Below are 25,279 nucleotides of genomic sequence, written 5' to 3'. Positions count from 1 at the left end.
ATAAAGTAACGAATAAGTACAATAATTATCTAACGTTATTAAAATAAGCACATTTATAACCGAACTACTTTTTAAGACGCGGATGTGTATCGTAGAGAAGATGTGATAACACGTGCTCAATAAAAAAATTTAGGAAAAGAGCCAATCCGAGATGACTTATCACGTGCTTACGAAAATGGTTTTCGTGGGTAGGTACAATTTCCACAGGGGTAGAAAATATTACCATTTTGTAAAATATTCAACTGCGCAGTACAGTACATGTACAATGACGAGGCTCTCATTATAATTTTTTAGCCCAATAAACTCTTTTTACCCCCTTTTCGCATGGAAATTTACCCACAACTTTCTAGATTTAAAAGAAAAAATTAACCAACTGTTTTGAAATTAAAATGTTTATTTTTTATTATTACAATCACAGTTTCAAAGGCTATTTCTCATGAAATTCGTATAAAAGTGGAATATCCACTAACACGATGAAATGATTTAAAAATGTTTTTAGCAATAAAACTAAAAAAAATACAGCTGAGGTAGTAAATATTTACTACATTATCAGATTTAATTTAAAAACTGAAAAATCATATAAATCAGTCAAAAATAAACAATGTTTTTAATTACGTGAAAATAAAACGCAAGCATTTTTTTCTGGACTGGACATTTTAGTATAATTTTCCAATGCTTAGATTACAAAAATTTCTTTTTGAAACAAATTCATCAATTTTTAAAAGGCGCTTTAATTATTCCCAGCAACGTGGCCATAATTATCATTTACGGACGGATAAAAATAGAATTAAATTAAAATTTCTTTAAAAAGAAATTGTAGAAATTAAAATCACAGTCGTGGCCCCGCCAGAGGAAAATTTCTTTTGATCAACTTGTTTAAAAATGGCATGAAGAAGCTATAAACTAACTACATATAACCTTTTTTATGTAGGAACTGTTTTAGGGGTTTCTGACAATTACCATCCTACTTATTTGAAGATTCAAAATATAGTCTATTTTTAGGGAAGTTAATTATAACTTTTTCTGAAACTTATTAAGATAAATATTAGAGTGTCAGAGTAAAAGTAGAAAATTGTTAAAATTCTTTTCCATTTTTGAGGGAGGAGGAATTTGCGGAGAAAGTTTATTTTATTAAGGTGGGGAATTGTCTATTACTTCCATTTGTGTGTGTAATACTATTCGCGATTATCACTCTAAATTCGTTTTGTCAGTTCAACAAAAACTTTTGGTTTGGCTAATTATTTACATAAACTACATTGTCGAACCGTCATTCAGCAGATTTGACTTCGAGCAACTGCGGATAGTTCTCGACAATATTGAGTAAAATGTTGTCAATGTACGCTCTTAATTTGGCATTATCATCTTGTTGTTCTCTTAAAGCTTCGACAGCCTGAAAAGAGGAAAATGATGGTTTAACGTAACTTTAAAGGCATTATAATATTCAATGACGATTAATAATTACTTGATCTTTCGTTAAATTTTCAAATTCTTGAGCCAAAGATTTTCCAGCTGAAGGGTTTAAAAGTTGCCGTCCTTCCACTAAGCTCGTATTTAGAAGCTGAGCTTGAAGTTCTTCGTTAGCTTCCCTGAGGGCCAAACACTCTTCTCTCAATTGACGAACTTCACGTTCAAGTTCTTGACACCGAGAAGGTAAGTCAACTAAACCACTGGGGCTTCTAGACCTGGCTGTAGCTAAAGCCGCAGCTTCTTCAGTTTCCCGCCTATACCTTCGAAGTTCCTCCAATTCTTGAGACAACTCATTCAGTAACTACGTATTAAGTAAATTGTCAGCAAGTTTTCAATGTTTTTTAAAGCGAAATTCAAATTACCTGAGAACTTCTATTCCTGTCTTGCGTAAATTCTTCCCTCTCCCTTCTGGCCAACTCCTGAAATTTCTGATGCTCTGTTTGAATGGCATTTAATTCGGCTTTGCAATCAGTTAGCTCGTTCTCTATTTGTAATTTTTCAATTCGTAGACGTTCCGCTTGACCCTTTATTCTTATTAATTCCTCCTTCACTTCTAGATGTTCTTGTTGTAATGCGTAAAGGCTAAAAACCACAAAAACCAAATATTAAAACTTTGTAATAAAGGTACGGCGAATGTAAAAAAACAACACAAACTATCGAGTTACCGATTAGTGAAATGTTCCAATTCTTGATTTTTCTCTCGTTCGTGCCTTGCCATGGAATCTTTGAGTCTTCTTTCTTCTTCTTGTACTCTTTCTTCAGATCGAATTTCAAGCTCTCTTATCTGCTCCTCTAACAAATGAATTCTGAAGCAAAAAACGAGGGAAAACTTAAAATTATAGGTTGAAGAATTAACACCATAAAGTGACAAACATGTCCCAAGAAAGTTTTTATAAATCTTTAGAAAGATATGGGCCACACCTACAAAAACTATGCTTGAATAACCCAAAGACAGACCCGAGAAAAATTAAATCTGTCAAATTTTTTTGCATTGAAAAAACACACCCCCTAAGGTAAACGCTAACTCATAAACCAGTTCTTTACGCCTTAATTTTTCCATCAGATAAAATGATTGCATGCCGCAAAAATAATTTGCATAAGACGAAGAAACTTGTCTATAAATTATAAAACGACCTACATAATTCAGGAAGCCACACAAACATTTTTCTGACAGATACCAAAAACTTGTGGAATGTCATTAGCATAGCCAGAAAAGCGTTAATGACAAGGGAGGTTTACCATAACCATCCGGGCTAGCATTGTTTCTTAAAACAGTTTATTACTTAATCGCGCAATCCAACGAAAATAACCACGATTGTACTACAGCTACGGCACCAGCGCCCACGTCAAAATTATTTTTGGTCGAAGGCGCGTCGTAGACGCAAAACGCTAAAACGAGTCCCATTAAAAATGGCCGTAAATTCGCGCATGCGCTAAAGGTAGAAAGGTAAAAAAGCGCAAAAATGGATCCGCGGATGACACGCTTGACGGATTTTACATGGCGTGGTATTTCTACAGTTTCCGGTATCGCGTTCTCATTGAGAAGAACAATCGATTGTTAACATAGAAGCGTTCTTTAAATATAACAGTCCCCCTCAACTTTTATTAATTCTTAACGGGGAATCGAAAATCGCGCTTTTAGGTCGCTACGAGCGCGAAAGGCCACGGCCTAGCTAGTGCGCGCTTAAACCATGGACGCTAAATCTAAAACATTTTTGTTGTCATTTTGGGCGTGACGGAAACCATTAGAACCGGAAATACGGGGCAATCCGCGAAAACGTTATACGGCCGCGCTAAATTCGAATGGAACAACGCTTATTCGAAATATTAAAAGACGGCTTTTTTGCGCCGAAATTCGTGACAAAAGTAGGAAACGTACCTGGCCATGAGAGCCTGATTTTCTTGTTTCACTTTCGAATACCTATCGTCATTATTGCACTGGTTTTCGGACAACGTGGAAACTTGTTGCTGTAACTCCGAAACCTGAACGAAAAATAACAATAAAACCATTGAATTATTGTCCAAAAATCCCCGCGAGGAAAAAGATTTAAAACGTACTTTTTGATTGAGATCTATCACGTCGTCTTCCAGAGATATTTGATCCGTGTACATCTCATCGGAATCGCAGCTTAAGGAACTTCTTCGACTGTTCGAACCATTGTTGTTATTATTCAAGGAGTGGTGTCCGTTCGGGGTACTATTTCCATTTCGAAACAATTGACTAAAGAACAAACGAGAGACGGAACCCCAACGTATTAGATAATTAATGGAACGATAGTAACGAGAAAGATGATCAATTATGAACGGTCCAAAGAGTACGTAATTACCTGGCTAAAGCGTTGGATGATAACCTTTTGCTGGACCTTGATAAAAAAATATAAATAAGGCATCAGAATGACGCCAACAATCACCGTGAAGTTTTGGTTAGTTTAAAGCGACAATTAGCGTGCGCCAGGGACTAGTTTCAGACAAAGGCGATGACACTCGTGGGTTTAATTAAAGTGTGGAGAAGATAAAAACAAAGGTGATCGAGGTAAATACCCGGATTGTCTCCTAAGGCTGGACCTCAGCCAAGTATTTCTTTGTTGGAACGGAGTCGTCCTGGCAGAGGAGGAGTTCCTACCCCCGCTGCCCGTACTTCCTACGCTACTGATACTACGAAAACTATCAGAACTGCGCGAACAATCACGAAATCCAGTCACAGAAACGATTGAGGTTCACGAGGAAAAGGGTAATGGAAAGAAAAGAACAAGTCGAGTTAGGACTAGGTTCGAACGGGTCGGAGGAAACAGATATACGAGGAAGTTGGAAGTCTTACCTGAGAGACGGTTTGGCTCCGAAGCCGTTGAGAAGGTGATCCGCGGAATGATTGTGGTTTTGCGAGGGATGATGCGTGGGTGTGGGCGGGCAACTCGGTCCGTCTCTCAGGTCAACGCCGTCGTCCACTTCGTCCGGATCGTCGCCTTCGCCGTAGCATTCGAAGCGTTCTTCGCCGTCACTTAGGTAGTTGGGGCTACTGACCGACCCAGCAAAAGAGCACACGCGAAACGACGGACGCGGATAGTAAAAAAAAAAAAAACAAATATTACGTCACCGACGGGTTTTTCGAAACGCGCGAGCCAAAAACGCGTCGAAATCCCACTACGCTTCAGTCAATGTAATACACCGAAACGAGCCGCCGAAACACTTTCAAGGTTTCCCCCCAAACAACCAGGTATATATGATTCGCGTGTGAATATAGCTGGTGGCGCCACCGAGTGATGAATATTAAAATTAGAACGCGAGACAGGGGTGCCTTTCACCGCGAAAAGAAGACCGTCGTTATTGTTCGTTATTCTTATTCCGACATTGTCAAGCGAACCCTAAAATAAGGCAATGCATTTTCGCCACAAATTCCGTGACATCGGCCTGCGATATGCCGTAAATTTTCGAGAATAAAGAAGGCTGCAAAAAAAAACCCAGCGTAGCTAACCTAGAAAGTCGATCACTGGGGCGAAAACTAAAAATAATTTGCAAGCACCGTTTTCGTTCTATCTCTTCCCCCTTCAAATTCTATGGGCGTATAAGTCTTACTTCGCCAACACGCGAGAAATGTTTTCTAGTAAAATAGGAACGCGCGATTTTGATTCGACCCAAATATACGCCGAAAAGTCCGATTGTGAACTATCGATTCGTCTCTCTCTCTTTATTTATTGGTAGTTATAATTAGTTTCCCCTTTCAGAAATGTAAACATCTGCGTTCTCGTAAATTCGCGTGACGTTTGTCCGATAAAGAACATCTCAATTGCCCCTATAGGTTTTCTTCCGGACATACGGCACTCGCGTGCGGGTGAAGACTCCGTAATCACTAGGAAACCTTTACAGTACTGGCGCAATCACCGAGTTTCAATATTAGTATTGACATCTATCGGCTTTAAATATAAACTATTACGCAATGAATATGTAAAGGTAGATATTAGTCGATTTGTTTTGCTTTTTTCAAATACAAATTTGTCAAGAGAGACGATCCTTTCACAGGGGTATCGCCATTAGAGGTCGATGTTAAATATCCGAAGACTCACCAGATGGCGCCAATAGTTCTAAAAACTTATATAAGTCGTGGAAACTATTAGTTTTCTCGAATATTTCCGGAGTAGAACTTACGTTTATAATTTTTACATAAAACATCGCTTTAAAATAGCTAGAAATTCCCCGAATGAATGAATAATTTCTGCCTGTAGGGAGACAGAGTGACGTCACCAATGTTATCTGATCATAGTGGGGGGAAAATACCCCGGTGATGGCGCCCACCATAAAAGGTATGTCGTCATGATTTTTAAGTTTCTATTGAAAAACTCGTTTTGAAAGAAAACGCGTGGTCTTACCTAATTCGTTTGGACGAGTTGAGTTGGTCATTGACGCCATTCAGTAGCTGGAAGGAATTGTTCTGGTCCTTTTCGGACATGGGCTCGTTATTGTTGGACCGTATACGATGAGTCATCGATTCGTTCATGATGGACGGTGGTCCGTTATCCACATTGACCAAGGACGAATGGGTGGATGATAGCGGCGATTCGATCTGGATTAAGTTATTGGATATGGACCCCGGTGAAGACTGCAATTAAAACAAAACGCAAGCGCGTATTACTTAACTTGGTAACAGCTCGGTGGTACACGCGGAAATGGAAGAAATCTTCCAAGGAGTCTTCAATGTTAAGAATCCGGTATTTAATAATCTATTGAGACAACTCCGAACAGCATTCCAGCGACCCAAAAAAATACATTTTTTCCAGGAGGACCAGAAGTGATTTAAAGGGGCGAGTCCGGGGATTGCGCGACTCAAGAATTCATTTTTGCTCTTAAGCATGGTAGAGACTTTTTTTAAAAGATTTATGCGATGGTAGGGTGGTATCGGAGGGGTTTTCCATAACACACTATACCTCCCTCTTTGGAGTTATCGCCGCTGTTTGGTAAGGCTATAGTTAACCTCGGGGAGTATACGTGACTGGGGCAAAATAGGGCCTGTCCCGTTTTAAATTCTTTAAGCTAGGCACCTTCATTTTGGACGAAAACGTGCCCGGGACGTCGATATATTTTCACGAAGAAGCGTGCCAATTAATAAAACAGAACTCATTACCGTCTTTCGGGCCACACCATTAAAGTTAAGGACTCACCAAAAATCACTCCTTTCAACTGAATCGTTTATTTATTAATAAAGAAAATTTATCGTTTAGAGCTCGCGCGTGCTCTTCGGTCTACCTTTAGGGAAATTTAAACATTTTTAAAGGCCTATAATATTCTTTGCTTGAAAGATAACAATCGAAATTTAAATTACCGTCTTTACCGCTACTAAACCTTGGGGGATTATTGTCGAAATTCAACAGATAAGTAATTTCAAAATTACTTCGTTTCGATAACCGTACAGCGGAAAGTAACTTAAGCCACTAACCTGACATTAAAATCGAAAACTGCTTAGCTCGAAATATCATTGCCTAAATAATGTACAGGAAAGATGAGCTATTTAACAAGACGAACCATCCTTAATATGTTTCACATAAAATATGTTTCAATATTATACCTAGCTCGTCGATAACCTAGGAGCAGGCTAAAGACTGATTCTCATTTGCAATGGTACCCTAGTTGATATTGCTACCACAAAGCTTTTGCCCATCTAATTTAATTTACTTGATTTAATTCCTTAACATAACAATTTCGGATTCTTCAAATATATCCAAAATGTTTGGGGGTTCCAACTGCCGCAGCCAAAAAGAAATGGTCAAAGAAAATTAAGAAATGTCTTAGGGACATTTCGCGAAGGGTGTCATAAATTATGGCGACAGCCACGACACCTAACTACACTTGGGGTAAAGTAATAGTTTCTCTCGGAATATTCCGACGTAAGCCTTAAAAGTAACCAAATAATAATAAAAATTGTAAGCTTCTTTCATAATTTCCATAAAAGAGAAAAATGGCGGATATTTCAAGCGAGCCTCGAAGAAATTGCTCAACCAAAAAAAACCGGTTGTGCCGAGGTTATTTCTCCATCGATTTAAATGGAAATTTATAAAGGAAAGATTTATAGAAAAGCTCTACTCTTACCTAGAAGCACTAAGAAAGTCGACGTGTTATCCACAAAATAAACACCATTTAGTCTCGGGTGACACTTAAAATGAATTTTTCACGTGTAACGATGAAGCTAAATAAGCGAGGTTTTTTCCCCAGTCATTAATTACCACTCGATCGTCCGTGTGTTCGCCAATTTGGAAATTAAGAAGTGATTCTAAACGCGCCAATCGTCACCCAAGAGCCTTAACGGTATATAACGTTTTTCGTGCGAAAAGCCCAAAAACTGGACGTAAATTTTGACGGAAATAAGGAAATAATTCAATATTGACCTTAAAGGGAGCCGTACAAACCGAATTATAGATTCCGGGTTCCTTTTATGGGGTGTTGACTGTCTAAACACAGAACGAACTCTACACAATGAGGATTTTTGCGTCTATACGATCCGCGGAGATATGATTCATTTTTATAACTTGATAGGCATACATAAAGCGGAGTATGATCTCCGGGTTCTATTGACTCACCCGCAACCTTACCTCACTCGCAACAAGGCGAAATATCGCTTAAATGCGTAAACGTACGATAGTAACTGACGAATTTCAAAACAATGTTCGCTACACATGGAACGAAGCCAGTACACGCGGGAGCCTAGACGCGTAAACAACTATTCAAGTGGAACTTTCATCTGATATAGACTCAGTTGGAACAAGTACTGGTACTAGTACTTGCCGGTAATTATTCGCGGATGGAGGATTCGTTAACATTAAAAAAAAAACGGTGAAAGAAATTTAGCCATCCCGAAAAAAACAAAACAAAAATCCAAACTGCGGATATGATACTCTCATTTTCAATATTAAATCTTACGTTTAATAATAGGTTGATTCCCCTTTTAGCGGTTGATGGAGAGGTTCAACTATATTTCCTGAAGTTAACCGTTATTAAAATTAAATTCTTGGTTAATTCCAATAAGATATATTAAAAAAAAAAGTAATAAGGGGGTACAAGGTCCGTATTTCGTCGGCTGAGAGCAAAATCCACGTAACAAGGTACACAAATCTTAAGAAATAACGTGGATTTTGCTCTCAGCCGACGATTTGTGGTTGATCACCGAATTTCGCATTTCTGCCGCTAGGGTTAACTGGCGTTAGTTACGTTAACAGCAACTCATAGGCCATAGAAAGTTTTAGCAGACGAATTTTCGATGTAGTTAAGTTCCAGTACGTTTTTATTGTATTAAACTGCTTTAGTGCTTAAAATAGTTCTAAATTCAATAGTTAAATATAGTTATAGCAAGGAAATTATATTGTATACACTTGGAATGCCTAAGTAAGAATGAAAAGGGAGGGACTTACAGGCCGATACGACATTAAGCCTTGTCTCTAATAGGAGGGCTGGTTTACACTAAAACAAAAGCGCTACGGCGGTGAGTGTCGAAGCAAAAACCTTGTATAAGGCTTAAAAGCTTAGTTTCCATTAGCTGGCTTAATATGATTAAGCCCGAAAAACAATTGTATGTCCCAAAGTTACGAGAGCTATAGTGGAAAACCAACTTTAGTCATGATATTTTAGGTGAATAATTTCAGGGTTCATACAGCTATTGGCAACTCAATTTCCCTGATATATCCAGGTTTTCCCACGGATAAGTCCCTGATTTTTCCAGGTTCAAGATAATCTCAAATAAAAAACTACGATTTACAGAGTAACTCATTTCATGATTGTCATTTCAGTTAAATTGGTTCAATATTATAATATACAAGAAGTATTTAAGTCAAATCTTTAATAAGAAAAACTTATTAATGTAAATTTGTATTATGACAAACTTTCTAAACCCTCATAAATTTCCCTGATTTTTCCAAAAAAATGGGAATTTCCCTGAATTTTCTGTCGACAATCGAATTCCCTGATATTTGACCAGTGTTGGGCACCGCTCATCTCATTGTGAGCGGATTTGTTATTATGAGCGAAAATGAGCGGTAAAATATCTTTTTAAAAGAGCGCAAAACAAAAATGAGAGGAGCGAAAATTTTACCGCTCAAAAAAGAGCGGAAAAAAAAGAGCGACAATTTTACCGCTCAAAAAAGAGCGGAAAAAAAGAGCGAAAACTTTACCGCTCAAAAAAGAGCGAAAATTTTACCCCTCAAAAAAAGAGCGAAAAGAGAGGAGCGAAAATTTTACCCCTCAAAAAAAGAGCGAAAAGAGAGGAGCGAAAATTTTACCGCTCAAAAAAGAGCGAAAAGAGAGGAGCGAAAATTTTACCCCTCAAAAAAAGAGCGAAAAGAGAGGAGCGAAAATTTTACCGCTCAAAAAAGAGAGAAAAGAGAGGAGCGAAAATTTTACCCCTCAAAAAAAGAGCGGAAAGAGAGGAGCGAAAATTTTACCGCTCAATAAGACGTGAGCGTGAGCGGGTTTTTGACGAAAATGCCCAACACTGTATATTTCCAGGTTTTCAAGGTCTGTATGAACCCTGAATTTGGCATTCTCAAAGGCGTTTACAGGCAATTTCGTGCAAGGATCTTTGATGGAATATTTGTAAATTGTTGCTAGTGGTGAGCTACGGAAAGCTTAAGAGTAGACGTATGGTTTTTCACATTTATCTCATTAACTATTCAACTAGAGTAATGTTAGAAACTACACAATGATATTCGGCACTGTACTAAATTGAAACCCGCTGTCCGATAAATAAGCCTCACCCACTGACTAATTGCTTCGTTAAAACACACCAGTGTCCAAGATTAACGTAACTTTCAGGGGGTTCATAACGACAGGGGCGTAGCCGGTGAGGGGGTGAAACTATCGGTTTACCAAATCTAGCTAATTGCGTACAGCCGGCACCTGGCGAAAGCTTTTCTCGAGTCCAAAACTCGAGATTTAATCAACTATCTTACCTCGATGGTTACCTTCGACAGCTGAGTCTTATAAGGGCCACCGTGATATTTATGACAGTGTGTCTTCCCGCTTTATTAAAACTGCGATGTTTGGATAAGGAACCTTGACGGGCTTCAAAATGTGATAAAGTTCGCGAAGGAAAGTAAGTCAAGGGAAACCTGTTCTATACGCCAGCAGGGAACGCCTATTTATGGTTAGCGACAAAGAAAAAAAGAAAGACCATAGAAATGAATCTAAAAATACCCATCATAAAGTTTCACTAACCGTTATAAGCCCCGCGGGGTTCGTAAGACAATAAATTCTACAAGCCTTTGTTCCGTAACGCGGGATCAAGGTAGAGTTGAATGTAAGATCTACAGAGGGGATTCCCAAGATAGCTATTATATAAAGTGATAAATATGACATAACCCAATTTTGTCTTCTTTATATAAAAACCAACAATAAATAGCGACTGTTTTAGGCTTAAGAAGCGACGTTAAAAGTTCCGGTATAAGTACAAAAATAAGTAGGAAGGCCTTAAACGATTTGAAACTAAACTGGGGCAACGGGTCATAACGCCGCGCTCACGTCTAGTCTAGAAACGACTATACAAGGGTTGCGGAACATAATGATTAACGTCGGTGGCTATGTACAACGCAATAAACAATAATTGACGTTTCAAAACACGATAGAAAAATCCCACGAATTTTTGGTAGGACGTTTCCAACTGCCTAGAGTTATTTATTTATTTTAAGTTTCATTGAAATATTTTAATTTCAAAAATATCATTAGATAGAATAAACTTTATAGCAGTAGTCGAAAGTTCGAATTCGTATACATCTACTTAGGCCCTGGCGTCAAATATATCACCCCCACCCTTTTTCAACGTCAGACTCCGATATGAATCAGAATCGGCCTACGTAACATTTTATTATATTATATAAATTTCTTTGAGGCAAAAAATTAGTTCAACAGTAAATTCGTGGTGAAATTAATCAGATTAACCACCCATTAATTGAATCAATTTTAAAATTAAAAATAAGCCTGAAGCGTGCGGGTTGATTAAATTAAAAGAGACTATAAATAAACCGGGAATTAACACCCCAAATTCGCCCTAGATAACGTACAATTGCAAAAAGGTTTCAACGATAAGACCGCGTGTATGGAAATATTAAAAATAGCGCGCGAGCCCAATTTTGAAACGAGAAAACACACCACGTATATACAAACTACAGCCTACCCAGATCATTACGTTAATCGCGAAAAGGGGACAAGAAAACTTTGAATTAAAACCCTTCCCACATAGCGACGATAAACACTTACCTTCGTCATTATCCGACTCATAATTCGAGCAAAATTCCCGCGCGAAAACAAACAATACCCGCTTTTACGAATACGTCAACAATAGATATTTACGCCAACGGTTATTAACGTTCCGTTCGCTATAGTAACAAAAACAGAAACAGCTTTCACGTAACTTAATAATACTTATATCACAGTACCCTAACAACTGAGACGACAGTGTGACGTCGTCGGAAACAGGTGTATTATTTATCTCCGGTTTACTTCGCGAGTAGCGGAAGAAAACTCAGTGGCAAAGGCCCGTGCCGCGCAACGCGTCGTCGAAATCCTCCAAGTTTTAGAACGCGAAAAAAAAAGGTAACGCCAGATTTTACGGAGGAAAAGTTGGGAAGTAAAACGAAAAGTGGAGTGTAGTTGGTATCAGCGGCACCAGAGCTCCTCAATAAGTTACTTTTCGGTGGAGGTGTTAGCCAGGTGGAACGGGTATGACCGGTCCTTCGAACTTCGGCGAAATAACTTCAACGCGTTCCTTTTTATTTGACGAAGAAGTTATCTCTCTTCATCTACACGCAGAATGTACTGGGCAGAGATGATTCAAGAAAGGGCAGTTTACAGATTTTCTTTCCTTCGTTACGCTTAAAGAAACCGCCAGGGTCGATGTAATTATCGGACAATCATGTTTCCTTATTAAGGCTAATCTACGGCAATTTAAAAATTACTCTCGTATATTTTCTTCATTGTCTGTTTTTCCTTAGATTACTTCGTTTATACACAATATATATAGGAAATAAATGTAATAAACTAATAATATATTTTTGAAATAAAGTTTATCTCTTTCTTAAAATAACCGTGAATGAAGCAATTCACGAAACTAGGCCCCATATTTTATGAATTGTACTTAACCTTTAGCGAGTGCGGGTGAAATAAGGATTAATTAACTTGTTGACCCGAAACTAAGATACGGTTCCCTAATGAAATATTTGGATAATTAAATGAAAACTCACCGCTAGTTCGCTATTTTGGAATTTCCCAGGCTGATCCACTTCGTCTAGAGATTCAATAGCACCTGAAATCGAGCAAAATAAAGCTCTTATTTGTTTCGGCAAATTCGATTCAGTCGCAAAAGGGCAAACAGTGAAATTTCATTTTTCAGATTTGTTTGGCAAGCGCGTTGCTTTATAAAATAGGGGAAGAGAACGTCTACATAATCATGCGGAGAATGCGGAGCGACAAATCAAACGAAACCCGCGTCTTTAATGACAGTGACGTGACTCGAGAGGGAATTAGAGCATTAAGTTGCATTTTTCTTAAGTCACCCTGGAACGTGTTCATTGAAGGTCCAAAAAGTTTCACGGGTGTCTCGTTTACAGTTTAAAAATTTCACGGAAGAAAAACAAAGCGGAATTATGCCGAAGCCGATAGAGTCGCCATCTAGTTTCAGTTATTTTAACTACAAAAGCGATTTCCATAAGAATTTGGATATAAACTTCCATAAATATAAAACAGCTTATAAACTACCAGGGGCATTTTTATATATTCATTTTTTAATTATTAATTAAAATTAAATCTTGGATGCGCCACTGTCCTAAAATCATTGAAATGGAAACATTAAAACACAGTAACATGAACACATATTTTAACTGATTTCCAATTATCACATTTAGCAAATCGTAAATCCAAAATAGATCGAAAATAGAGAGAAAATTTAACCGCTCAAAAAAATCGAAAAGAGGCAAGCGAAAATTTTACCGCTGGAAAAAAAGATCGAAAAGAGATGAGCGAAAATTTTACCGCTGGAAAAAAGATCGAATATAGAGGAGCGAAAATTTTACCGCTGGAAAAAAAGATCGAAAAGAGAGAAGCGAAAATTTTACCGCTCAAAAATAAGATCGAAAATAGAGGAGCAAAAATTTTTCCGCTCAAAAAAGATCGAAGAGGAACGAAAATTTTACCGCTCAAAAAAAAAGATCGAAAATAGAGCAAAATTTTTCCGCTCAAAAAAGATCGAAAAGAGAGGAGCGAAAACTTCACCGCTCAAAAATAAGATCGAAAATAGAGCAAAATTTTTCCGCTCAAAAAAGATCGAAAATTTTACCGCTCAAAAAAAGATCGAAAAGAGAGGAGCGAAAATTTTACTACTAAAAAAATATCGAAAAGTGGAGCGAAATTTTATCCGCTCAAAAAAGATCGAAAAGAGGAGCGAAACTTTTACCGCTCAAAAAAAAGATCGAAAAGAGAGAAGCGACAATTTTACCACTCAAAAAAACGAGAAGAGAGGAGCGATTATTTTACTAAAAAATATCGAAAAGAGGAGCGAAATTTTTTCCGCTCAAAAAAGATCGAAAAGAGGAGCGAAAATTTTACAGCTAAAAAAAACGAAAAGAGAGGAGCGAAAATTTTACTACTCAAAAAATATCGAAAAGAGGAGCGAAATTGTTTCCGCTCAATAAAGATCGAAAAGAGGAGCGAAAATTTTACAGCTCCAAAAAAAATATCGAAAAGAGAAGAGCGAAAATTTTACCACGAGCGCAAGTGGTTTTCACATGAGCGAGCAAAAGTGCCCATCACTGCTTCCGGTAATGCTACGTCGTAAGCCTCGTTGCGTATTGGAATATTATTAACCGGAAGTTTAGTACTCAAAAGCAATAGCTTTCGAACGTCGAGAAAGTTTTAACGGCTCCCGAAAGCTACGGTTTCTATTCCTTTACTATCGGTTGGCTGGCTTCTTGAGAAATCTTTTATCCCCCCACCTGGAACGCTATCGCCATCTATCAACGAAACCGCAAACGATTACGTATCGCGTAATTTTCTAAAACAAGCAACTGGATAAACATTTTCAATGGAGATTAGAGAGACAAAATAAACGAAAACCATTCCCATCATTTTAATTTGATATGGGTCTATTTCGAAAGAGTGAAAAACCGCGTATAGAACCCGATATAGAGGTACACTAGGGAGCCGGTTACGGGAAAGGAAGTAGAGGGCAATGTAAATTAAATACAACTGAATAAATGAAAGGAAAGGAAAACAGCAAATGGGGGGATTACCTTGAACGCTCATTAGGTTCATGACTCCTTTGCAAAAATCGGGGAAACTGATGGAACCCAATCCATCCGGATCCAGGCACTGCAAAAGCTGAACCATGTCCTGCAAAAAGAGATTACAATAATTGCGATTAGCATCTTTTTTCTCTCTCCAAGAAAAAAAACAAGGATATAAACGTCGTAACCGTGTACTAACAATGACAATCTACAGAGGGGAGATACGAATCGGAGATAGGCGCTCGTTAAGGAGTTAATCAAGCGTGCTAATCAACCTATCTTTTTTTAATTAGCCTAGATGGTCAATCATTCAGTTAAGGAGGAGGGGGGCGTCGCTTTGTATTGAAATCATCTTTCCACACTAAATCAAATATCTAGATCAGGGTTAATTTGATAATACACCGTTCACTATAACAAAAGACTTGGGTGGGAAATGTTTAAAAACAATCGTTGAGTACAGCTACCGGAATTATTTCGTAAGAAGTGGGGGGGGGGGCGTTTCACTTTTATAGACAACAAACCTTTTTCGGATTCATTGTTGGGTATCGCCGTTGTCGTTTACTGTAACGTTCTTCAACGCAATATCTACTGTTGTAAAAGTTACGTTACCCGATAGTATAATCGAAAGCGGGAAAACGTAAAGTTTACGGAGTACCAAGCGGTTTTCGAATGTCCCATAACTGATATAAAAAGATGTACAGCTATTTTCTTTAAAAGATTTTCACGGAATAAAAAAAAATAAATAATAATAGTCAATTCTTTAGTATATTCACAAACAGAGTCACCGATGCGGTTATGTTTAGAATTAATAGAGTTGAATTTTGGGAGTGAATGGCTGCGTTTCCAATGGTTCTTTTATTAAAATTCTAACATAATCGACCCACTTTTGCCAATTTTTACGACTTTTAAGCGATGAAAAAAGGCGCTTTCTCGCGTATTACCGCATTGTAATTTGGTTGGAAACATTGCTCCGGGGGACGTATTAGAGTGGTATAACTGCGTTTGAGCTGTTTTCATTTTCAAATTAATACTAGCTTTAAGTGTTACGAATTAGGCCTATCGATTTGGTACAAGTACTTTATTGATTATCCGTTATTGGATTCTTTACTTTTACATAAACTCGCGTTCAACTCTCTTTTTTTTATATCCAGCAAGGAAATGGCCCGAAGAGAAAGTTTATTTGCTCAAAATGTCATCTTTTGAACGTACTTAGTGGCTCGTAATTATTTACGAGATTGTACCCGGGTTATTTCCTTCTCCGAGACAGTTATCCAACTCATAATCTCGTACATATATTCAGAAACGAGGCAAGATTAGTCCAAGGAAAATTTGGAGGGCGTTTACATCGAAAAGAGGGTGGTAGAGGGAGAACTTTCAATAATGGTTTCTCATTTCTTCCCCTTTCCACTCGTCTATTGTTCCTTCTAAGCTTTATGGTGAAAATAAAAACCCCAGGGGGACCCATAAGCGACGTTCTTTTTTTTTGTGGGGCGATCCAAGTATCCAACTCATAACCTGATATTTCAATCAAAGTACGAAAGTGGGGGAAATCGTATACGGGTTTTAAGAACGCACTTTTATAGCTCCCTGTACTTCTCTGAACTGTCAGGTTGGGTCTTTACTGAGACTAAGGGTAACGTGCAAAAGGCGAGTGTCTCGGGACATTCCAAGGGGGGGGGGGGAAGGGTCAAGCTGACTTCCTTTCAACCCCTCTGGGTTTTTACTTCTTAGACAAACAAATGGAATTTTTTTTGCTTCCCATGTTCGAAATATGAATGACAACATAATACAAGAAACATTGCGAATCACGAAGAAATTGGTATGACAAACGTGTTTTCGACAGGTTTCTACGATAATGAAATTAGAATTTCGCGTAGGATTGCCGCGGGAAAAGTAATTTTTACATTTGGGGGTTTTAAATTGAGCCAAGGCTTAAAAGAAGCCATTTAAGATTAAGAAATGGGAGTTATTTTTATGGTTTCAATTAATTTTCCCAAAACAGACGAGGCCTATTTATATATGATATGAAATTAAAATAATTTTCTTATACCTCTTCTCTGCCTCCTAAATGTTTTAATCCAAGCTCTCGGAGTTGATTTGAATCTAAGTATCCTCTGTGATTTTCGTCGCAAAGTTCAAATACATGACGAAGATGGGCGAAAAATTCGGTTTCGTTTTCCATAGCCGCACATTTTATATCACAATTTCACACATTCATATTCGCTCTTGAGCACCATAATTGTTTAGATTTCGTACCTAATTTATGTCATATTTACACAGCGAACGCGTGCCAGAAGCGCAATTCCATTCTGAATCGCGATAACCTAATCCCAAGCGCGACTGCGGCCATAATGATTCTGGGTAAACATTTTCCAAGGTATCCTGATTTCTTTGAATGAGTGTCGCCTAGCAACGGGAAAGCCGTGACCGAAAATTCTTGGCAACCCTGTCCCAGAAAGAGAAATATTCGTGGAAATTGTACTTTCGGAAAAGGAAAATTCATTGTTTTGAAACTCAAGCCAGGCAACACTGCACTGCCAAGTGCCAACATGGCGGTAAGTAGTATTGCGAGCGAAACATCTGGAGATGAATCTGTAGTTGAAGTACATAAACAAACGTTTACTTTAGAAAGTATCCTTTAAAATTTTCATAAAATTATTTTATGGTGTTTCATTTTTAACAAATATTTAATTTGTAAGGCCTACGTACTGTTATTTCTAAGCCTTGGTTAATTTAATGTGCCACATGCGTTCTGTAATCCTCCGTTTCATACCAAATATAATCCTTAAATAATGTAATAGTTTTGCAAATTGTTAAAGAGGCACAACAACAACATGGCTTACGTCACGGAGATTATCAGCGTTATAGGTTATTAATATAATTTTATTGAATATTTATATATAAAATTAACCCCTGGTTAATTTTAAAATAGGAGTTACTGCACCCGTAGAATTAGACGTCTTCGTAAAGCTCTTCATTTTGTTCAAGGAACTAAGCATAGGTTTCAACAAAAGAAGGTTACTCAAGAAATATTATCCGATATTAGGTAAGTTTTTACTCTGCAATATAATTTTTGTGGTATACTTAATATTTTGATGTTTAGGTTCTTATACATCCCATTGATTTTAACCGAGCGTTGTTGGGGATACGCCATGCAGCTTAAACAAGAAGCAAATACTGAACCACGTAAAAAATTCCATTTGGTTAGTCGTTTGAGAAAAGCAGTGAAACATGTAGAGGAATTGGAACAACTCTGTGAAAGTCCACGTTGTGATGCTAGAACTAAACTAGAAACCCAAGCTTATGCTGCCTGGATTAAAGGTTCTCTAGAATTTGAATTGTCTAAATGGCAACTTGCTATGGAAAATTTCGGCAAATCCCAGTATGAGAAATTATAAATAAAATCTCCTGTTAACCAAATAATTAAGCATGGTTTTTCAAATAGAACTATTTATGGAAAATTGGGAGAAGCTCTAAATGAAGACGAACGTATTTTGTACCAACAAAGAGTAGATGAATTAACTCCGAACATTAGATATTGCGCCTATAACATTGGGGATGAATCAGCCATGGATGATCTCGTAAAGATAAGGCTTTCTGGAAAAGGGGAAGATACTTTATCCGCTAATTTGGATGTTAGTCTCATAAATCGCAGTATTGTAAATTAGTTTTTTTTAACTCGAATGTCTTTATTTTTAGCATTTAATAAAACAAACTAGAGAAAAACAAGCCGCTACATTATCAGAAGTCACTTGGTTGGGCCGAACAATTCCAGTACGTCATGAGAAAGTTCGTGTTTTTTTATTAAGCACTCAGGAATGCGAGGAACAAGTAGCCAACGCTTCCGATCAGGAATCCAAACTTTCTGTTTACGAAAGTTTGCTTTTGGAATGTAAAGACGCCCTTCAGTTAATTCGTGACGAGTTAAAGTCTGACCCGAGTTTCAAAGGAGGTCGAGTGGCGGGAACAACTATTGAGGGTCCAATTTCAAGCCTTAATTTTCTGCATTCCTACCTAATATATATTCGCCTTAGCAAAACAATTGAACGTAATTTATTGATATTGGAGTCCTTGCAACAACAATTGAAAGGAGTCTCTAGCAAGGAACCATCTCCCGCTCCTGGAGAAAGTGGGAGTAAGAAACCCACTAAACCTCAAGATTTAATTCGGCCTTACGAAATTATTATACAGGTGCTTTGTTATAATGCAATCAAAGTTACGATTTGTTTTAATTTATTATTTATTTGGACCAGAATTTGAATGAAATTATACCATTGCCAGGGGTAGACCCTAATTCTCCATTAGTTGAAGAAATTCATGCTGAAATATTAGCTTATAAAGCTCATAGGTGTGTACCAAGAAACATAATTTTTGTATTAATTATTACCTAATTCTGTGATAATTATTTTTGTAGGTGCTTTTATTTGGGACTAACTTACGGAGCCGCTTCGAAATTTACTGAAGCTTTAGCTCTGTATCAACGTGCGGGTATATACTGCAAACAAGCGTTGCATTCTGGAAATTTGAGAAATAAAGTAAAAATAATAAGCTCAATAAATTGCCGAGCAAGCAAGGTTTATTATATCGATAACAATGTTGTTTTAGTTGATATTTTTGGCAATTGTCAACATGAAGTACCCACTAGAATGTAATTTATTTATACTTAGAGAGAAGGACTATGTTGAAATGATTTTTAGCACTGCTGCTAATCCCTCTTAAGTTTGAAGAGTAAGCTCCTTCCCCCAAAAATAAATAAATAATAAACAGCCAGACTAATACCCAAGGCACCACCTTAGGCCCAAGTCATCAAGTGACTTTTAATGCCTTTAATTCAGGTGGCAGGGTTACTAGGCTACCTAACCAGCTTGGTATTTATTTGTTTCCTTGAAACTGACTTAAATTGTTGGTATAAAACTGATATCTCCCAATACCAGTGGCTTAGCTAAGACAACCTAGGCCCCCTTGCGAAAAACTTTTCAGGGCATATTATTTGATAGGAATTTAAGAGGCCCCCTGAAGCTCTATGGCCCTCTTGCATTGCAGGGTCTGCGGGGGCCTTATTTACGCCACTGCACAATGCAATTGAGGTTTACACCAGTGAGGTTTTTCATTTCTCAAGGGGATAATTCCATCATGATGCTTGCGGATTGTTTCAACATGTTCATTCTCCCAAAGTATAAACATTCCAGAATTGATAAAATGCATTTTTTGGAAAAACTTTAGCTTGCTCAGCATCATAGTTATATCGCAGATTCAACTAAATTTGAGTTATTGTCATTTTTAGAAAGTGATATCTGCTGTTCAAAAATTAGAAACTCAAGTAGAGAGCCAGAAATATTCGTGCCATGCCCTTAGCATTTTGGGAACGCAAGGTCCCTCTGAACAATTAGCTGCCCTTTCAATTCAAGAGAAAAAGGTAACATTGAAAAGTTAATCACGTTCATGGTGTGGATTGAACTAAGCGGCAATTCTTTTTTTTTTGGCAGAATTTGGTTGACCGTTTGGAAAATTTTGTATTGGATAATAGCCTAACTTCCAAACAACCGCGGGTAGCAAAATTTCCGCCAGATTTCGAACCTATTCCCTGCAAGCCTTTGTTTTTCGATTTGGCTCTTAACCATATTGAATTCCCCTCCCTGGATGAGTTAATTGAACAAAAGAAGGGTGGTGGTATTACCGGTTTCGTTAAAGGCTGGCTAGGTGGATGGAAAAAGTAATCCTTGATTATGCTGTGGTATGGAATGTTTTTCATTGAGGAAACAACAAACAAAATTAATTTTTTTCTATGGTCAAGTATTTGTTTAGAAAATTCAAAGTTTATTAGTTTCATTTGTAAAATATTACGAATAAAAGGAACTTTTCAAATTGGAATTATTGCTTTTTTACGCTTTTAATTCAATTTTTGGTTTGTTATTATATGTGGGGAAGTTACCACAAATTTTGTATTTCCGGATTCTTTTTGATTTGTAATAGCATTAGTCGGTTGTTACATAAGTTTGTCTCTTTTGGCACATTTTACTGAGTGACGTCATTAGAGAATAGAACTTCGCCCCCTAGCGAGGCGCTATCAAAGGCTACGTGTGAAGAGCGATCGAACGCCAAATTCCAGCGAAGTTCGCTTTAGGGAGTTTACAGTAAAGAACTATTTTACGTAGTGATGACCCCATAGTCGTAAACTCGTAACATTAATAACACACTGTAGAATTAAAGCAAAAACCACGTAACATGTAATGTGTCTTTCTTGCTTTACAGTGTAGTTGATATTATACGACTGCAGTCTTTCATCAAAAACAAAGATATCAACTTTTTACTATGTCCTTCTCTTTCAAATATTTAAGTAAATATTTTTCAGAATGCCTGGCAGCTAGGAGCAACAAACACAGCACCCCACACAATGAGAAAGCAACACGTCAAAAGTCGTGCATTTTCTTGTGTACAGTTTTCATTGATTAGACGGCTTAGCACCTGCTGCCATTGGAAGGGGCAAATTCGGAAATTGTCTTCCCCCACTTTCCGTAAGACGTTCAGCGTAAAGGCTCGTCCAATGAAATTTGTTCCCAACACTGCGTTAACGTGTATAAAGGCTAACTGCGTTCTCCTTGTGTTTGTTGCTCCTAGCTGACAGTAACGTTTTTCGGTTTTCAGCTACTCTGGAGGTGGATCATTCGCTATAGATAAACTATGCGGGCGACGCGACGTCACGTACTTCCATAAGTCTATAATATTGTTCCAAAAGTTTGTCACTTTGGGTAATATTTTACTGAGGCGCTGTCAAAGGCTACGTGTGACGCGTTAGCAAGCGGACGCAAAACTGCGACGAAGCCCGTAATGCAGTCTGTATTGTGAATAACTCTCCGTAAAACTTTTGTATGTGAAGAATTGTAAGTGTCACACTTATGTAACAATTTTATACGCTTATGGTACTTCTAAGCTGTAATTTCTCTCTGTGTCGTAAAACCTCTCAGTAAAGGTTTCGCGAAATACATATCAAACTCATGCTTAGAGTCTTATAGTAATAACATTTCAAACTTATGCTTAGAGACTTATAGTAATAACATTTCAAAGTTATGCTTAAAGGCTTATAGTAATAACAATTCAAACTTATGCTTAGAGATTTATAGTAATAACATTTCAAACTTATGCTTAGAGACTTAAAGTAATAACATTTCAAACTTATGCTTAGAGACTTATAGTAATAACATTTCAAACTTATGCTTAGAGACTTATAGTAATAACATTTCAAACTTATGCTAAACTTTTATTTACTTATAGTAAAAACATTAGTCTGCCACGTAATGGTTCCAAACATGGACGTATGTTAAACAGTGGGTTTAAAATTCCCATTATCCGAACTTTTACTATGGTCCTTTCCGTAATCGGCGCGGCCAATTGTTATTTTAAAAATCATCGCGGCATGACTGCGTTTTTGATTAACGTATTTTCCTCGTACAGAAGGCTAGAATCGAATTAGAATGGTAGGTTCGCCTTGAATAGGTTTATTTTTCGTAGGATATATGAAAAAAACAGGCATCTCCCCGTCTCACGCGTCGATTTTGATTTTGAATTAGCCGGAAACTAAATATAGAAGCCTATGGAGGCCTCCAAAAGACAGGAGTGTATTTTCCCCCTGCTAGGGCACACCAGACGCCAATTTTTTTCTCCTTCCATTTCGAGTCGTTCTCCAGCGGGCTTTGTACTTTCGGCTTTCCGCATCGATTGGAAACGAGAAATAGGAGACAGTCACGGGGCCGTCGAGTTTTCGCTGCCGCGTTGTCTCTACCCGTGTGCTGTTCCAACGCGGAAGCGTGAGAACGGTTTCATTTCCTTCGTCGCGCTCTTTTAGTTCTCGCATCTTAAAAAATAACTTCTCAGGAACATTATTGGTTTACTTCGTAACGCAAAAATGAGCTCCGTTACTTCCCCGTTCGGATCTCTCATCGAAAACTACGGTCGAAGAAGCGAGAATTAGAAACGCCAGCGCGCAATCATGAAATCCTGGAGTCGCGATTCTCCGATTCACGTAGGGCCTAGGTAGGCTTAAGACGGGAAGGTGAAATCGCGGTTACGTAAGAATAATTTCGCGAAGGACCTCTCGACGCTCTCGGTAAGAAGCGGAGAGAGACGCGGGCTGAAGAGAGCCGAACGCGAGAAGAGCATGCCGCTATTGGTACACGACCTTCGCGTGGCTGTTTCCCAGGGAGACGCGGATTCAGTGCGACATTTGATCAACCAGAGGGTGGACGTGCGTGCTCTTTATATCAAGTAACACGAGGTTAACGTTAGTTAATAATTTCAATTACGTTTCTTGCTATTAGGTCAACGCGACCGTCAAGAGAGCGACTCCGCTCGGACTAGCCATTTACAGAGGGTACGTCGATATCGCCGAGATGCTGATTAACGCTGGGGCGGATGTCAACCAATCCTCCGAAGATCATTTGGAACGCAGAGAACCGCCTCTCTGCACCGCCTGCAGGTAGTACATTTTTCTGTAATCAAGCCAAACCGGACAATCCAGTCCCAAGTGAAAGAGGACCCCCCCCCCCTTGTCCTCCCACACTTTGACGCAATAGATTAGCAATTTATTATAAATTATGGAAACAAACATTTAGAGAGAAGCCATTAGAGGTCCAATTTTAATGCTATTATCAATGCTAGATGGCGCCAAATTAAACCTTACCAATACCTATTTATTATGAAAAACTGCTTCTAATATTATTTTTGTCGATGTTTCAATAATTATGAACTATACAGTTCAACACAGAAAACATTCAGCATAAGAAGAAACGAAAAATAATATTTTTAGCGGCTTTTGGATAATTTAAGATTGCAGCGTTTCAGCTCGTTGGCGACATCTGGTAGGACTTCGGGTATTTAATAAAGCGCCGTCAATGGCAATCGTCAATGATCTATTCCCTTATCGGTCTCATAGACTGAAGTTTCCTTATCACAGACGTAAAAAATAAGTTTCTTCAATGGAATGCTAGTGTCGCTAGACAGCATATAGTGCATAGCTCAAATAATTTCGCACCTCGACTTCAACCATGGCTATGTTTATTTATTGCGCCAGATTGGGCAACGTGGATGTTGTCCGGTTACTACTGTCCTCTCCGCGCATCGAGGTCAGGCAGAAGGATTTCTTCAACAAAAGCGCCTTATGGTTGGCTACAGACCAACGCAGGCTGGACCTGGTCGAGATTCTTATCGAGTACGGGGCCGACCTGAGCTGGTACACTACTTGGAACGAGTCTCCGCTGTACCAAGCCACCCGGTACAAAGGCCGGGCTGCCATCGCCGAACTCTTAATCAGTCGGGGATGTCCCGTTAACGTGTCCGATCACGAAGGAATGACCCCTCTCTACTGGTCAATCTTCAACGGAAACCGTCGGGTCTCTGCCCTGTTGGCCATATGCGGTTCCAAGTTCATCCACTCGACCAAAGGCATCTTTTTCACGCCACGAACTATTACTAGGTAAATAATTTACTCACCTCCCATCTAAAGCTAGGTTTTCAAAGGCGCTTGAGAACTGAAACATGAATAAGGTATAAAGGTCTCAACATCATCAAGTAGACATTCTATGATCTCTCTTACTGTCTGGTTGCTTCTGCTACCCCCTCATTGCCTTGCCCCAAAACATGATATCTTTCCACCACTGCTACCCCCTCATTATCTTGCCCCAAAACATTACTTGCCCCAAAACATTATCTCTTGCCACTACTGCTTACCCTCATTGTCTTGCCCCAAAACTTTATCTTTTGCCGGCACTTTTCCCCGTCTCGTTGTCTCGCCCCAACTGCCTTTCACGCGACCCTATACGGGCGTTCGTTTAAATTATCTGATTTCTTTAAATGTAGTGATTTAATAATTGAATTTAACCGGAAATAACTGGAGATCTTGAAACACCCAATGTTTGAAATTACAGGATAGTTAACTTTAAGTCCAGCGAAAGACAGGGAAAGCCAGAACAAATAACCCTGGGCCCCTTTATTGGGCCCAGGCCCGCTGTTAGTGACCCTCCCTAGCTTTATCGCATCTTTTAACACAGCCATTCGTCTCTCTCATTTCAGTCATCTGGGTGATCCCGATTTAGCGGACTGGTTGATCGAACTTCGCCGAAATCCGTTACCGTTAAAAGTCCAAGCGAGAAACGCCTTACGAAACGAACTGACCACAATCCACGGTCAGTTACGATGCTGCGTAGTTCATCGTTTACCGTTACCGCCTTTCCTCAAGGACTACGTCGAACTCAGCGATTTTCAACACATGCACTTTTTCTAAGTCACGGAAATTTAGTCCATATTATTATTTTTTACGCGCGATTTCTTAATTTAAATAGTTTCACGATTGTGAAAAAAAAGAGTGTTTATATATATACAATATATATGAGTCTTTAGGGCTCGTTTTATGATCAATTTGTAAATATTGCGACTACTTTTTATGTAAATTTAATTGTTACGTTTGTCCGCCCCTCTTATAAATATATTTATAGTTGGTCCTATTCACCCCATCCTTCACCAAAATGTTCCTTTTTTTAAAAAAAAAATTAAACCAAAGAGACAAGAAA

The 25,279-nt window shown here is 38.3% G+C and overlaps 3 protein-coding genes across 7 annotated transcripts; 2 read left to right on the top strand and 1 right to left on the bottom strand.

Annotated features, from left to right (window-relative positions):
* Window positions 1–665: 665 nt before the first annotated feature.
* On the bottom strand, window positions 666–17,061 carry nuf (rab11 family-interacting protein nuf). 4 transcript variants are annotated; one of them, XM_090156984.1, is made up of 13 exons: window positions 16,768–17,061; window positions 14,724–14,823; window positions 12,681–12,742; window positions 5,832–6,061; window positions 4,286–4,483; window positions 4,009–4,140; window positions 3,795–3,830; window positions 3,526–3,688; window positions 3,347–3,450; window positions 2,133–2,273; window positions 1,830–2,049; window positions 1,463–1,768; window positions 666–1,390 (listed from the first exon to the last, which is right to left on the bottom strand). In XM_090156984.1, exons 1-13 carry the CDS (start codon window positions 16,897–16,899, stop codon window positions 1,268–1,270), a joined length of 1,947 nt encoding a protein of 648 aa, XP_090013110.1. In that variant the 5' UTR covers window positions 16,900–17,061; the 3' UTR covers window positions 666–1,267. The 4 variants fall into 4 exon arrangements, with proteins under 4 accessions (XP_090013110.1, XP_090013111.1, XP_090013112.1 ...); XM_090156985.1 differs by having other exon boundaries at window positions 4,286–4,480; XM_090156986.1 differs by lacking the exon at window positions 4,009–4,140.
* A 134-nt stretch (window positions 17,062–17,195) lies between these two features.
* Window positions 17,196–20,588, top strand: Srp68 (signal recognition particle 68). The gene is made up of 10 exons (XM_090156988.1): window positions 17,196–17,348; window positions 17,519–17,585; window positions 17,650–17,763; window positions 17,821–18,099; window positions 18,163–18,352; window positions 18,417–18,908; window positions 18,971–19,065; window positions 19,132–19,252; window positions 20,002–20,133; window positions 20,204–20,588. Exons 1-10 carry the CDS (start codon window positions 17,267–17,269, stop codon window positions 20,432–20,434), a joined length of 1,803 nt encoding a protein of 600 aa, XP_090013114.1. The 5' UTR covers window positions 17,196–17,266; the 3' UTR covers window positions 20,435–20,588.
* A 1,564-nt stretch (window positions 20,589–22,152) lies between these two features.
* Window positions 22,153–25,279, top strand: LOC149932194 (uncharacterized). Of its 2 annotated transcripts, none has more exons than XM_090155930.1 (4): window positions 22,153–22,192; window positions 23,033–23,190; window positions 23,785–24,186; window positions 24,783–25,279. In XM_090155930.1, exons 1-4 carry the CDS (start codon window positions 22,190–22,192, stop codon window positions 24,991–24,993), a joined length of 774 nt encoding a protein of 257 aa, XP_090012056.1. In that variant the 5' UTR covers window positions 22,153–22,189; the 3' UTR covers window positions 24,994–25,279. The 2 variants fall into 2 exon arrangements, with proteins under 2 accessions (XP_090012056.1, XP_090012055.1); XM_090155929.1 differs by lacking the exon at window positions 22,153–22,192 and adding an exon at window positions 22,389–22,959.

This window comes from Leiobunum rupestre, chromosome 8, assembly GCF_980474605.1.
Source record: "Leiobunum rupestre chromosome 8, qqLeiRupe1.1.hap1, whole genome shotgun sequence".
In the NCBI taxonomy this organism is placed as follows: domain Eukaryota; kingdom Metazoa; phylum Arthropoda; class Arachnida; order Opiliones; family Sclerosomatidae; genus Leiobunum; species Leiobunum rupestre.
The sequence above is the reverse complement of the archived record's forward strand: the minus strand, read 5'-3'. Positions and strand labels throughout refer to the sequence as shown.

What these genes read in the sequence shown, in the direction of transcription:
- LOC149932194 (XM_090155929.1), top strand. Translation starts at nt 22,873, where the DNA reads ATGCCGCTATTGGTACACGACCTTCGCGTGGCTGTTTCCCAGGGAGAC. An exon ending in CCTCTCTGCACCGCCTGCAG is followed by an intron (nt 23,191 to 23,784) that starts GTAGTACATTTT and finishes TTATTGCGCCAG; the next exon opens with ATTGGGCAACGTGGATGTTG. An exon ending in ACGCCACGAACTATTACTAG is followed by an intron (nt 24,187 to 24,782) that starts GTAAATAATTTA and finishes CTCTCATTTCAG; the next exon opens with TCATCTGGGTGATCCCGATT.
- Srp68 (XM_090156988.1), top strand. Translation starts at nt 17,267, where the DNA reads ATGGCGGTAAGTAGTATTGCGAGCGAAACATCTGGAGATGAATCTGTA. An exon ending in ACAAACGTTTACTTTAGAAA is followed by an intron (nt 17,349 to 17,518) that starts GTATCCTTTAAA and finishes ATAATGTAATAG; the next exon opens with TTTTGCAAATTGTTAAAGAG. An exon ending in CTTACGAAATTATTATACAG is followed by an intron (nt 18,909 to 18,970) that starts GTGCTTTGTTAT and finishes TATTTGGACCAG; the next exon opens with AATTTGAATGAAATTATACC.
- nuf (XM_090156984.1), bottom strand. Translation starts at nt 16,899, where the DNA reads ATGGAAAACGAAACCGAATTTTTCGCCCATCTTCGTCATGTATTTGAA. An exon ending in TCCAAAATAGCGAACTAGCG is followed by an intron (nt 6,062 to 12,680) that starts GTGAGTTTTCAT and finishes TTTTAATTGCAG; the next exon opens with TCTTCACCGGGGTCCATATC. An exon ending in TTGGAACATTTCACTAATCG is followed by an intron (nt 2,050 to 2,132) that starts GTAACTCGATAG and finishes TGTGGTTTTTAG; the next exon opens with CCTTTACGCATTACAACAAG.